General features: G+C 39.9%; 1 protein-coding gene across 5 annotated transcripts in view; it reads left to right on the top strand.

The window, feature by feature from the left end:
* DDR2 (discoidin domain receptor tyrosine kinase 2) overlaps positions 1-13,626 on the top strand; it is a 150,008-nt gene that overhangs the window by 105,856 nt on the left and 30,526 nt on the right. For all 5 annotated transcript variants that reach the window (XM_072814723.1, XM_072814726.1, XM_072814724.1 and 2 more), the window contains 4 exons: positions 8,508-8,610; positions 10,028-10,259; positions 10,568-10,715; positions 11,100-11,205. In XM_072814723.1, coding sequence (XP_072670824.1) covers positions 8,508-8,610; positions 10,028-10,259; positions 10,568-10,715; positions 11,100-11,205 — 589 coding nt within the window. The remainder of the gene's footprint in view (positions 1-8,507; positions 8,611-10,027; positions 10,260-10,567; positions 10,716-11,099; positions 11,206-13,626) is intronic.

Consider the following 13,626-nt stretch of genomic DNA (forward strand, 5'->3'; position numbering starts at 1 on the left):
ACTCTTACCTATGGAGAAGTGATTCGTGAGAAATATGAAGAAATGAGAGAAAACACCACATTGTCCGACACTTGACAACTACTTCTGAATGGATGCTATGGTTACTGTACTTCATCAAAGTTAAGACTCTGCTGACTCTACCATGTGTCATTACTTTGTGTAACTCTAAGAAGAAAAAAAAAAAAAACCCAGACAGTTAAGCTATGATTCACCATTTGCTTGTAAGCTGCATTCAGATTTCAGATCTGTTAACGTGTGAAAATTAATAGGAAATATGGTCTTTCACTCCTCTTTCCTCAGCCTGCACAGATTACTACTATTACTAAATTAATTACTTCAATGTCTAAAGAAGCATACTTAATGTGCTTGAGGAACACCAAGGAGATCAGGGTGGCCAGATGGGGGAGTGTGCTGGATGGGGGTCCAGAGACCAACTCCACAGGTCCCTGGAGACCACTCGTGGGTTTTAATATCATTATGAGTGAGGTGGGAGATTCCTGAAGGGCAATGAGCAGAAGAGTTACAGGGTCTGACTTACATTTTTCTAGATACATGGGGCAAGGTGGACCAAGGAAGTCCAGGTAGGAGGTGCTTGTTCTATTCCTGGCGAATAGGAGGCAGTGGATTGGCCTAGAATGGTAACAGCATAAGTGGGAAGTAGATGGGTTACGGGAATTTTTTAGGGTGGCTTACAGGATTTCTTATCAGCTGATGGGGTGGATATGGAGTAAGAAAGAGTCAAGGGTGGCCTCAAGATTTTTGGCTTAAGTAATGGGAAGAATGGAATTTGTTGAAATGGAACAGTCTAGGGGGTAAGATTTGCAGGGAGACATTATTTTACTCAACTTTATTTTTACTCCTAATTGATACCTAGTTCTTTTCTCAGTATTTTTGAGCACCTGTTGTCTCCCTAGATAGGCACTGAGAAATAAAATGGAATAAGATACAACCCCCCCCTTCCCCCTGTTTTTTCCCTCTAAAAAGTTTGCCATCTGAGGGGAGATAGGACTTCCCACACAATTATATGAGAAAGCACTATGTACCTAAGGCTATAAAACAGACACCAAAAATGTCAGAAATCAGAGGAAAGAGAATTTACCAAAATTGGTCCTATTCTTATTCAAAAATGCTTGCTTTGGAGGCATCCAGGTTCATTACATTGCAAAGCGACAATGCTGGATAGTAACTTAAGCTAGTTTTTCCACTTCATGTGTGCCACCTCCTTGTACCTGAAACAACCAAGAAGACTCTTTTCTCAACTTCCTGTTCCCTTTCCGTGAAACATCCCGCCCTCTAAGAGTCACTTGGCTCACTGGCTTCCTTCACTCAGGTCTCTGCTCACAGTCCCCTTATCTGAGCAGCCTTTCTTATCACTTTGCAGGAAAAAGCACCTATTACCTTTCCACACTTAACTTTCTTCACACCATTTACCATCTTCTCTCGTCTTATGTATTTATTTGCCTATTGTCTGTTTCCCCTCACTAGGATGTAGACTCTGACAAAAGGCACTTTGTTTTGTTTATGGCTGTATTCCCATAGTGCTCCAAAATAAAATAAAATAAAATAAAATCACAGAATGAATGAATGAATACAAATAGGAACTTAAAAACCCTATGAATCTGGAAAGCCATGAGCAAACAGTAGATTATTGTGTTGGGGATGGAGATAGGTCTGGATCCACGAACAAAGCTTTGGTTTCAGAAGCGAGGGAAGGGGCCAGAGGCCAACTCTCTTACTAAATCTGCAAGGCTCCTGCCTCAGCCTGGCATGCTGGGAGAAACAGCTTGCATTGTGTCGCACCTGTGGTTAAAGCAGACGGGGACCGTCTGGTACGCTGGACTAATTTTGGATTAGGACTGCTTAATAGCTGTGAGACTTTAACTGGCTTCCTCACGTGTAGTTTGAAAATAGTAATACACGTCCTGTCTACCATGTAGGGTTATTGTAAGGGTAAACCAGATGTAAACACGGGGACAGCACTTTGAAAACTGTGAGGAACTGTATTTCAGGAGTCAAGATCGGGATTGGGAGCACCATGACGTGAATGATAGCCAAAGGAGCAAGGGTTGCCTGCCTTGGCCAGCCAGGCCCCCTCCCCAGAAGGTTCTCAGGGGAAATATACACACAGGGGACAATAACAAAAGGAAAGCAAAGGTCTAGTTTATTAGTAGCTGGCTTGTGTCCCAAATGCCAAACTGGACTGGTGCACGTGGCATGTGGGATAAAGGTGTCCAGAAGCTTCTCCTTGCCATTAAGTCACTGACCCTGAGAAGCACTAAGCACCAGCGCTAAAATCAGAGGATGGCCTCCACTGCATGGAGGGGTGGCCCACAAGAGAGGACACGCCCTGTGAGTGATTTCTGAAATGTTCTTTGACCTCACCCATTGGTAATCTTGGCCTCACTGGCATCCTGTATCAATATTTCCTCATCCTTACTCCTCCTTTCAGTTTCATATCCTGGAGGGTTTAGAATCTGAGAATGTGGGGCTTCATTCCTGAACAACCCAGAATTATACTTGAGATTCAGGCATAATGGTTATGGGTAGAAGCTGTCACCTCAGATGGAGAAATTATACATCCCCCCATAGCTCCCATGTTCGTCCCTTGATTCAAATTTGACTTGGAAAATGTAGTGGACAGGAACCTAGAAGTGTTTCAGGGTGGTGGTGGCCATGATTCTGGCCAAAGTGGCTGTGTATGGTTTTGCTTCACCACACTGTCTCTAGAAGCATCACGTGACATTACAGATGTACTTTGTCAAATGCTCTTTCTGTGTCTGTTGAACTGATCATATGGTTTTTATCCTTTCTAATATTGATGTGACATATCATGTCGATTGTTTTGTGAATATTAAACCGCCTCTGCATCCTGGGAGTAAGTCCTATTTGATTGTGGTATGTGATTTTTAAAATATATTGTTAGATTCAGTTTGCTAATATTTTGTTGAGGATTTTTGTATCTGTATTCATGAGAGATAATGGCCTGTAGTCCTCTTTTTTTTTTTTAAAGATTTATTTATTTATTTATTTATTTATTTATTTATGAGAGACACAGATTGAGAGAGAGAGGCAGAGACACAGGCAGAGGAAGAAGCAGGCCCCATGCCGAGAGCCCGATGCAGGACTCTATCCCAGGACTCCAGGATCGTGCGCTGGGCCAAAGGCAGGCACCAAACCACTGAGCCACCCAGGGATCCTCTCTTTTTTTTTTTTTTTCCTGTAGTGCCTTTGTCCAGTTTTGGTATCAGGGTGATTCATTCCTCTTGCATTTTTTGGAATAGTTTAAGAAAAATAAGTATTAACTCTACTCGAAATGTTTGGTAGAATTTGCCTGTGAAACCATCTAGCTTTATTTTTGGGGAGTTTTTTGTATTGATTCAATTGCATTGTTGGTGATTGGTCTGTTCAAATTTTCTATGGCTTCCTCCTTTAGTTTTGGTAGCTTGTAATGTTTCTAGGAATTTATTCATTTCTTCTAAGTTGTCCAGTTTGTTGGCATATAGGTTTTCATAATATTCTGTTATAATTGTTCCTATTAGGGAAGTTCTTTTCTTTTCTTCTTTTCCTTTTTTTTTTTAAGAGAGAGAGATCAGGGGAGTAGGGGCAGAGAGAGAGGGAGAGAGAGAATCTTAAGTAGGCTTCATACTCAGCATGGAGCCTGACACAGGGCTAGATCTCATGACCTTGAGATCATAACCTGAGACAAAATCAAGAGTTGGACACGTAACCAATTGAGCATCTGGGGGCCCTGAGGAAGTTCCTTTCTATTTCTAGTTTGCTGAGAATGTTTATCAGAAAAGGATGTTTGAATTTATCAAATGCTTTTTCTATATCTACTGAAGTGATGATATAGTTTCATTTTTAAGTTTGTGGTGAATTTCATTGACTGATTTCTGAATGTCAAACCAACCTTGCATTCCTAGAATAAACCCCACTTGGTCATCACATGTTATCCTTTTTATGTATTTTTGGATTCAATTTACTAAAATTTTGTTTAGAGATTTTGCATCTATGTTCATGATGGTTATTGGTGTATAGTTTTCTTATAATGTTCCTGTTTGGTTTTTGTATTAGAATAATATGATGTCATAGAATGAATGAGGAAATATCCTCTCCTTTTTTTAATTTTCTGGAAGAGTTGGTGAGAGCTTGGTATTTTTTTCTTTCTGAAATATTTGTTAGAATTCAAAAGTAAAGCCATCTTATGCTGGAGGGGTTTTTTTTTGTGTGTGTGGAAATGTTGTTGACTATATATTTAATATTCAGTTTATCTATTTCTTTACAGGTGTGGTTTGGTAGTTTGTATCTTTCAAGAAATTTGACTATTTTATCAGAGTTGTTGAAATTGTTGGCATAATATTGTTTATAATATTTTCTTCCCGTACTTTTAACATCTGTAGTATCTGTAACTAGGTAACTTCCTACATTTCCTAATATTGGTAGTGTTTTTTTTTCTTTTTTCTCTCCAAGTCAACCTAGCTAGAGATTCTTTTTCCTTTTAAGTCTTGTCAAGGAACCAGCTTTTGCTTTTATAAAGTTTCTTTGCTATTTTTCTGTTTTCTATTTCACTGATTTCCACTAATATATCCTTTTCTTTCTTATAATTACTTTGTGTTTTATTTGCTCTACTATTACTAGTTTCTGAAGGTGAAAACTGAGATCATAGTTTTAAGATCTTTCCTTTTGGGCAGCTCGGGTGGCTCAGTGGTTTAGTGCCGCCTTCAGCCGAGGGCCTGATCCTGGAGACCTGGGATCAAGTCCCATGTCAGGCTGCCTGCTTGGAGCCTGTTTCTCCCTCTGCCTGTATCTGTCTGTCTGTCTGTCTCTCTCTCTCTCTGTGTCTCTCATGAATAAATAAATAAATAAATATTTTTTTAAAAAAGATCTTTCCTTTTTTCTAATATAGGCTTTTATTGTGATAGTTTTCCCCATAAGTACTTCTCAAGTGGTGTCCACAAATTTTGTTATGTTGTATTTTCTTTATCTTACAGTACAGAATAGTTTCTAATTTCCCTTTTGATTTCATCTTTGACCCATGGCATATTTAGAAGAGTGTTATTTAGTTTGCAAATATTTGGGGATTTTCCAGGTATCTTTCCACTATTTATTTTTCTGAATAGTAATTGCATTATGACAGAGAACATACTTTTTTGACTTGAATAATTAATATTTATTGGGATTTCTTTTATGATTCAGAATATGGTTTATCTTGGTTTATCTTGGTTATATATGCACTTTAAAATAATTTATACTTTTTGTTGGGTAGAGTTCTATAAAGTTCAGTTAGGTAAAACTAGTAGATAATGTTCAAATCTTCAATATCCTTACTAATTTTTTGTCCACTTGTTTTACCAATTATTGAGATATAAAACCATCTATAATTGTGGTTTTGTTAATTTTTCCCTGCAGTCTTTTTTTTAAATCCTTTTCATTTGTTTTGAAGCTGATACATGCATAAATATTTAGGACTGTCATGTGTTCTTGATTAACTAACTCCTTTATCATTGTGAAGTACCATCTCTATTTCTTATCTTAAAATGTATTGTGTCTGGTATTAATACAACCACTCCAGATTTTTAAAAATTAAGTATTCATGGTTTGTCTTTTTTTCATCCTTTTACTTATAACTTATCTGTGGTTCTCTGCCTTCTATTCAGTGAATTGAAATTTTTATGATTCCATTTCACCTCTTGCTGACTGATTAGCTATAAATCTTTTTGAAAATATTATTTTAGTGCTTGCTTTAGGATTTGCCATGTAAATCTTTAATTAAATAAAGTCTATCTTTAAGTGATATTATATCACTTCATGTGGGGTATAAAAATCTTCCAACAGGATAACTTCCATTTTACCTTTTTTAGCCTTTATGCTATTGTTTTCATGCATTTCATCTTGGTGTATATTACAAAACCCACTGTATATTGTTACTGTTTTTGTTTAAATAGTCAGTTACCTTTTAAAAAGATGTAAATAACATGGAAACTCATCTTATATATTTACTATGTAATTACCATTCCCAATGGGACATTTGCTGTCATTTTCTTTGGTCCTCTGTTCATGATATGTTCTTTTAAAACTTAAAAAACTGCTTAAAACTGGCAGCTTAAAAGCTTTTCTCCTTATCACTTGTTTTAACCAGTTGGATCATGATGTACGGTAGCATAATTTTCTTCATGTTTCTTGTGCTTCAGGTCATTGAGCTTCTCAAATTTGAGAGAAAATTCTACCATGTTTTATTCAAATACTTTTTTGGTCTTTCTTTCTCCTCTTCTTTAAGGAATCCATTTACATGTATAGTAAGATGTTTGAAATTGTTCCAAAATTAACTAGTGTTCTATTTTTTATTGTTGATTATTTGGTTTATTTCTGTCATGGTTTCATTTTGGATGATTTCTATTGCTGTCTTTAATTTCACCGATCTTTTCTTTAATGTATAACCTTCCTTTAATCTTATCCAGTATATTTTCTCAGTCAGGTTCACCTCTAAAATTTGATTTATATTCTTTCTATATCACTTGTAGCTTTCCTTATATTTTTGTTTTTTGTTTTTATTCAAGTATTATTAACATTCAGTGTTGTATCAGTTTCAGGTGTACAATATAATGATCCAACAATTCAACTTTCTCAGTGCTCATCAATATAAGTGTAGTCTTTGTCTTCTTTATCTATTTCACCTATCTTCCCCATCCACCTCCTCTCAGGCAACCACCAGTTTGTTCTCTGTATTTAAGAGACTGATTTTTTTGTGTGTGTGTCTCTTTTTAAAATTTGTTTTGTTTCTCAAATTCCACATCCAAGCGAAATCATATGGTATTTGTCTTTCTCTGATTTACTTCTTTTAGCATTATATCTTCTAGGTCCATCCATGTTGTTACAAGTGGCAAGATCTCATTCTTTTTATGGCTGAGTAATATATACATATATATAAATATATATACTGTTTCTTCTTTATCCATTCATCAGTCAATGAATACTTGAGTGGCTTTCATATCTTGTCTATTGTGAGTAATGCTGCAAGAAACATAGGGGTGCACACATCTCTTCAAATTAGTGTTTGGGTATTCTTTGGGTAAATACCCAGTAGTAGTAGAATTACTGGATCATATGGTAATTCTTCTTTAAATTTTTGAGGAACTTCTGTACTGTTTCCCACAGTGGCTGACCTTGTATTTTTGAACACGTACAATATAGTTATAACTGTTTTAATACTCTTCTTCTTAAATTCTAACTTCTATATAAGTTCTGAATTAGTTTTGATTGTTTTTTTCATTATATGTTCTATCATCTGCTTCTGCACATGCCTGCTTCTTTAAAAATTATGTCATACAAAAAAATAAAAATTACATCATACATATTTACACTAAAATTATTGCTTATTTGAAATTTATTATTATTTTTAAAGATTTTATTTATCCATTTGAGAGAGAGAGAGAAAGAGCATGAGCAGGGTGAGGGGCAGAGGGAGGAGCAGATTCCCCGCTGAGCAGGGAGTCCCATGTGGGGCTCGATCCCAGGACCCCGAGATCAGGACCTGAGCTGAAAGTAGCCACTCAACTGACTGAGCCACCCAGGCACCCCTGTTTATCTGAAAGTTAAGTTTAGCTAGGAATCCTGTATTTAATCCTGTATTTCTCTGGCAACCCAAGATCCCCATGGCTTCTCCAGACCCTTGTCTCCTTGATTTGGGGAATCCTCTAGACTCTGCTTGAGTTCTCACTCACTGTGCTGCAGCCTGAATCTGTCACAGTAGTAAACTGGTGCCACTGTAGGACTTATCTTTGTCCTCTGTCTCTCAGGGATTGTCGTCCTCTGTTGTCTGATATTCATTGTATTGAAATCCAGTGTTTTGTGTACTTTGTCCATTTTTTGATTGTTTCACCCAGGAGAGTAAGTCTGGCTCCTCTTACTCTGTCTTGGCTGGGGATGGAAGTCCCTCTCCAGAGGCTATTATTTTTAGCCAGTGGCCAAAACATGGTGCTGTTGGGGGCCAAAGCTGTGTGTTCAGTCTGTTGGCTTTTTGAGTTTGTTGGCTTTGTTGGCTTTGTTCCACAGTTTTGTGCAATCACCTACCTAGAAAAAAGAATGCTTTGGATCACAGGTAATATCTGCTGACTGTGCGGATGACTCAGCACAGTTGGGAAACTGGTTAGAAGTGTACATTTGCTAATAGGAGAATGGGAACGGGCCATGGGCTTACTGCCAAATAAAAGGATAAATCAGGACAGTGCATTATGTTACATTATTTGTCAGATTTTGGACCAAAAGATAGGTGTGGCTGAAGGTCAGTGCTCAAGGGATTGGACACTAATAAGTTTGGAGGGAGGGCCAGGGTGAAAAAGCTGAGAGAGGGTGATCAAACTGGGGTCATAGAAAGACTTTGGAAAATTTTAGTCCTCTGTTTCCCTGTCCAATAATCAATTACATTATTCCTACAAGGGGCAGGGGATCTTTGGAAATAAAAAGAAAAGTATTTCCTCTCTTTTTTTCTTCGGTTTCTCTTGGTCCAGCCATATGTCGCTATCCTCTGGGCATGTCAGGAGGCCACATTCCAGATGAGGACATCACAGCTTCCAGTCAGTGGTCAGAATCCACAGCTGCCAAATATGGAAGGTGAGGATGGATACCCCAAGAAAGCCTGAGTCCTGGGTTGGAATACGTTTTCTGACTCAAGGGACTGGGGAAGAAGAGTAGTATTTGGTGGGAGCTGGAAGGCATGAGGGAAGGACATCAAGTGGGCCTGTCATGTTCTGTATATTTTCAGGAAGAGAATTCAGGGCTTGGTACTAAATGGTCATCTGGCAACCCCATCCCAACCACAAGACCTTGCCCCACTATGGCCACAACAGATGGGTTCATTGACATGCAGTGGTTTGCTTTACTTCACCTTCTCACTGTGAGCACCTGCAGGAAGCTGGCGACAGTGGTAGGAGAAGGTGCAGATGAAGTTAAGGCACTGGGAGCTAGGAGACCCGGTCCTCTTCTCAGTGGGTGTCTCTGAAACATCACTCACAGTGCAAAGCATCAAGGCTGTAAGCATATGCTGAGGCCTCCAATAAATTCTTCCCTTCTCTCAAGGATACCTCATAGAAGGGCCATCCTCAACTATAAAGAGTATGGTGGGTTCCTAGTGGCCTAATAGCAGGGATCTTCTAAAGCAATAAACACCCTTGTCAAAGACTACTCTGCTTGTTAGAGCGCAATCCTCCTCCTCCTGGAATCTAATTCTTTTAGTGTAAAGTGTTGATTTCTGTTAAAATGGAATCTCCCATAAGAAAAGCAATCTTAGTAAACCTTCCCTATAATTTCTTCATATGTGAAAGATGAGAGTGGGTTGGTGGGGTTGGAAGAGAACAACGAGTAGGTGACATCTGTAAGAAAAGAGACATTCCAGGGAAGAGGGAAAGTGGTAAGAGGTTCCCAAAATAAACCTTATACTTATTTCACAATTTTCCTCACTGGTAGTTTAGTTTAGAGGTAATAAAATGAAACCAGATTATTTACTACTCCCCTGACATGCTCCTACCCCTCACTCTCATCATGGGTTCCCATGGCTTTCTGCTGGGCCGCCATGCCCATCCTGTTGGTTAAAATTCCACTGCGTTACATAACCCACACTGGGGATCTTATGATCCCTCCCTCCTCCTTCCTATAACTTGATATCCAAGCAAGGGGTGGCCACCCTTGTTATGTTGGGACTGAATGTGGAAGGGGGTGGTAAAATGACTCATGGGGGGGGTATAGGGTAGAAAAGGTTTCATTTCCCTTGAGACCTTTAAATCAGGATGAGAAGTAAAGACTACATCTGATCTGAAAGCCTCTAGGCCCTGGTTGTGTTTCTCTGGGTTTCATAGTGCCTCAGGGACAGGGGACTGACCACGGGTGATGGCAGTAAGGCTTGAAGGGAGACCAGAAGAGTCTTTTTAGAGTGGGAACCCAGCCTGCTCTCTCCCCTCAGTTGCTTGCTGTGGATTGGTAAACAACTGTAGTTTCATGGTTTCTCTCTGTTTCCCTAACCCTGTGTCTCAAGGCTGGACTCAGAAGACGGGGATGGAGCCTGGTGCCCTGAGATTCCAGTGGAACCCGATGACCTGAAGGAGTTCCTACAGATTGACTTGCACACCCTGCACTTTATCACTCTGGTGGGGACCCAAGGGCGCCATGCCGGGGGCCATGGGATTGAGTTTGCCCCCATGTACAAGATCAATTACAGTCGGGATGGCACTCGCTGGATCTCTTGGCGGAACCGGCATGGGAAACAGGTAGGAAGAAGAGACATCTAGACCCTGAGATGTCCAGGACCATATTTTGACTTAGGCTAGAAGAGGAAGTACGCAGGCTGTCTTGTAGGTATGTGCATCCACACACCTGGCATGCCCTTGTAAATGTCTGACCGAGGATGAGGGAGGGTGGACTGGGGCTATTGGGAGGAATATCAAGGCTGCTGAGACAGCTAAGTGGATACATTCTTCTCCTTCAATTCAAAAGAGAGGGTCCATGAAAGGGGTGATGAGGAAGAGTCAGTGTAACCTCATAGCATCTTCCTGCTCTTTCTCTTCTCTTTCCTCAGGTGCTGGATGGGAATAGTAACCCCTATGACATTTTCCTAAAGGACTTGGAGCCACCCATCGTGGCCAGATTTGTCCGCTTCATTCCAGTCACTGACCACTCCATGAATGTGTGCATGCGGGTGGAGCTTTATGGCTGTGTCTGGCTAGGTAGGTCTCCAGAGACAGAGAGCTTATAGACCTTATAAAAAACCCCAACCCCTGGAAAATAAAGGCAAACAGGTCGGAGAGGTATGGGATTAGTAATCTCTGGAGTGATGTGATTCCCTCTAGGTTAGAGTCAAGAAAGGATATTGTTTCTCCACCAAGATTTGGTGCTGTATGCTCTAAATGATGCATTCTGATTCATTTCACTGACTGCCACTGAGGAGTGCTCCTCAGCCGTGCTCCTTTTGTGCCCAGGTTAAGTCCTATGCAGACACACTGAACACGATTGCATCCTTGCAGTCTTATGTAACTCCCTGTGAGAATTGGTCTGAGCAGTAGGTGTATCTCCTTCCTGAGGCACTGACACATTTGTGTTTCCTTTGGCAGATGGCTTGGTGTCTTACAATGCTCCAGCTGGACAGCAGTTTGTACTCCCTGGAGGCTCCATCATTTATCTGAATGATTCTGTCTATGATGGAGCTGTTGGGTACAGGTAAATTCTCGGAAACTTTGGTCATCAGAATGAGAATGTGGCTACTAGAAGAGAGTAATATTTTATTATGGCTTGGGATTAATAATTAATCAACAGGTCAACCAACTGGTGTTTATTTAGACCCTGTATTAGGCATTGTGAGATAATTTAGATGAAGTAAAATATGGAGTTCTGCAAGGAACTTAGATCCTAGTTTGGGAAGACAGAGAAATAGAAAATTACATAAAACAAAGGCTGAAATTGTGGTATAGCTCTAAGTATGGTAGCCATATTTTTTTGACCCTTAAAACAGGACATATGGTCTGACTATGGAGACAAAGGACTAGAAGGATTGAAATTATAAGTATACTAAATAAGCTAAGTCATGAAGTTCAGGAAGAATGAACCCCATACATATAAATGCTTTAGAAGTCATGAAAAGGAGACTCATAAGGCTTATGAGAGACAAGGAGAGTTTCTAGGATGATATGATTTAGAGCAGAGAAGGCAGGTAGAAGGGAGCAGAGGAAAGGGCTGAGGACAAGAATGGCCTGATTGTAGCAGAAACTCAAGCTGGGACCAGCAGAAAGGACCAGTGGGAAGTCCTGAAATGGACCTATGGAGGACCATGGTGGAAGAGTATGATTGGACATGGTAGGAATTTAGGGTTGGATGAGAAGTGTTCCCACTTATCTCACCTCACTCTGAGCCTTGCCATTCTTCTTCTAGTCCACTTCAACACTTTTCTCTCTCTTAACTTGGTCTTTGTCTGCAAAGATTGAGCCTGGGAGAGAGGTTAAGTCCAGACTAGATGTTGGAGGTTTCTAGTGGTTGAGAGAGGGAGAAATTAGTCTCAGGAAGGGGAGTGAGAGATTAGAGCACTTCTATTGTTTTAGGTGTGAAGAATAAATCCCCCCAGATACCACTCCCTGAGAGTGAAGACCTGACTCCTCCAATATTCAATTTCTAGCTACTTCCTTTCCATCTGCTTAGTCACTGTTCTTCCCCATTCACTTAAACTGTCTGGGCATCCTTTTATTCAGCCACACTCCAACTGACATTTACTCAAGGCATAGAGGAAATCAGAGATCAATTGAATTCATTTAGGTCAATAAATCTTTGCTAATCCACTGTTACTACCTACAAGGAATTTGGACAGACTTGGCAGGTACTCAAAAATATAAGAAAGTCCTTGATCCTACCTTTAAGAAGCTCACAGTTAGGAATGGGAACTAAACCAGGATATAAATCACTGTGATACAAACATAGGATTAAGAGACATCTTATGAGTATGCTGGGGTTCAAAGAAACGAGTAAGCTATGGTAGGAAAGCATAGCACTGGGAGTGAAAACACTTGGCTGCATGTCATAAAAGTTGCTTATGTTTGCTTAAAGTGATAAAAAATGTATGAGAAAAGCATTTTGTAAAGGTAAAGTGAAAAATACATGTAAGTTTTTATCTGATTTGGAAAACTGGCAAAGACATGATGGAATAGATGAAATCTCAAGTGGGCCCCAAGGAAGGGTGGAACTTTCACAGGTAAAGAATGTTGAAATTCTATTTGAGGCAGAGTGAATCGCAAGACAGAAGAAACACACTGTAAGGTTCAGGGGAATGTCTGCTAAAGACCAATAGTTTAGGGCAGCCCGGGTGGCTCAGCAGTTTAGCGCTGCCTTCAGCCCTGATCCTGGAGACCTGGGATCGAGTCCCACATCAGGCTCCCTGTATGGAGCCTGCTTCTCTCTCTGCCTGTGTCTCTGCCTCTCTCTCTCTCTCTCTGTGTGTGTGTCTCATGAACAAATAAATAAAATCTTTAGAAAAAAAAAGATCAATAGTTTAACCACCAGCCATACTTAGGTAGCAAAAGAGTAGATGAGAAGCATGATTGAGCAGATGATGTCCTATTTTGGAGGTACTTGAATGTTAGGGCCAGGAGGAAGAAGGGGAGGAGGAGTTTTCTTTTCATCATCAACATAATCACCAACAGAACAAATCTTTGAAGATTTTGAAAGCTGAGGAAGGACATGATTGGAACTGTGCTTTAGACAGATTAATCAAGAGGCTTGCAAAGGTTAGATTAGAGTGAAAAGAGGAGGTGACGAGGGACATTTTCTAATTGCAAATTCTGTCAGATGAGAAGAAGGAAGGACCAAGGCTGCTAAAATGGTGACTGTGGGAACAAGAGGAGGAGACATTCACATAGGGGTCGTTTGCAATCTGATTGGATATAGAGGAGAGACAGTCGGGTGAGAAAAAGAGGTAGATGAAACCTTGGGGATGGCATTTATTCACTAACAAAAAAATTTTGGTGCTCATGTTGTGCCAGGCACTTTGAGCCACTGAATATGAGAAAAATATAATGGGCAGAAATGAGAAACTTAAGGGGAAATATTTAGTTAAGAAAGGGATAGTGATGGGTTTCAGTTGGGTTATAAATTTAA

The sequence above is a fragment of the Canis lupus genome, chromosome 38 (assembly GCF_048164855.1).
Source record: "Canis lupus baileyi chromosome 38, mCanLup2.hap1, whole genome shotgun sequence".
Lineage (NCBI taxonomy): Eukaryota > Metazoa > Chordata > Mammalia > Carnivora > Canidae > Canis > Canis lupus.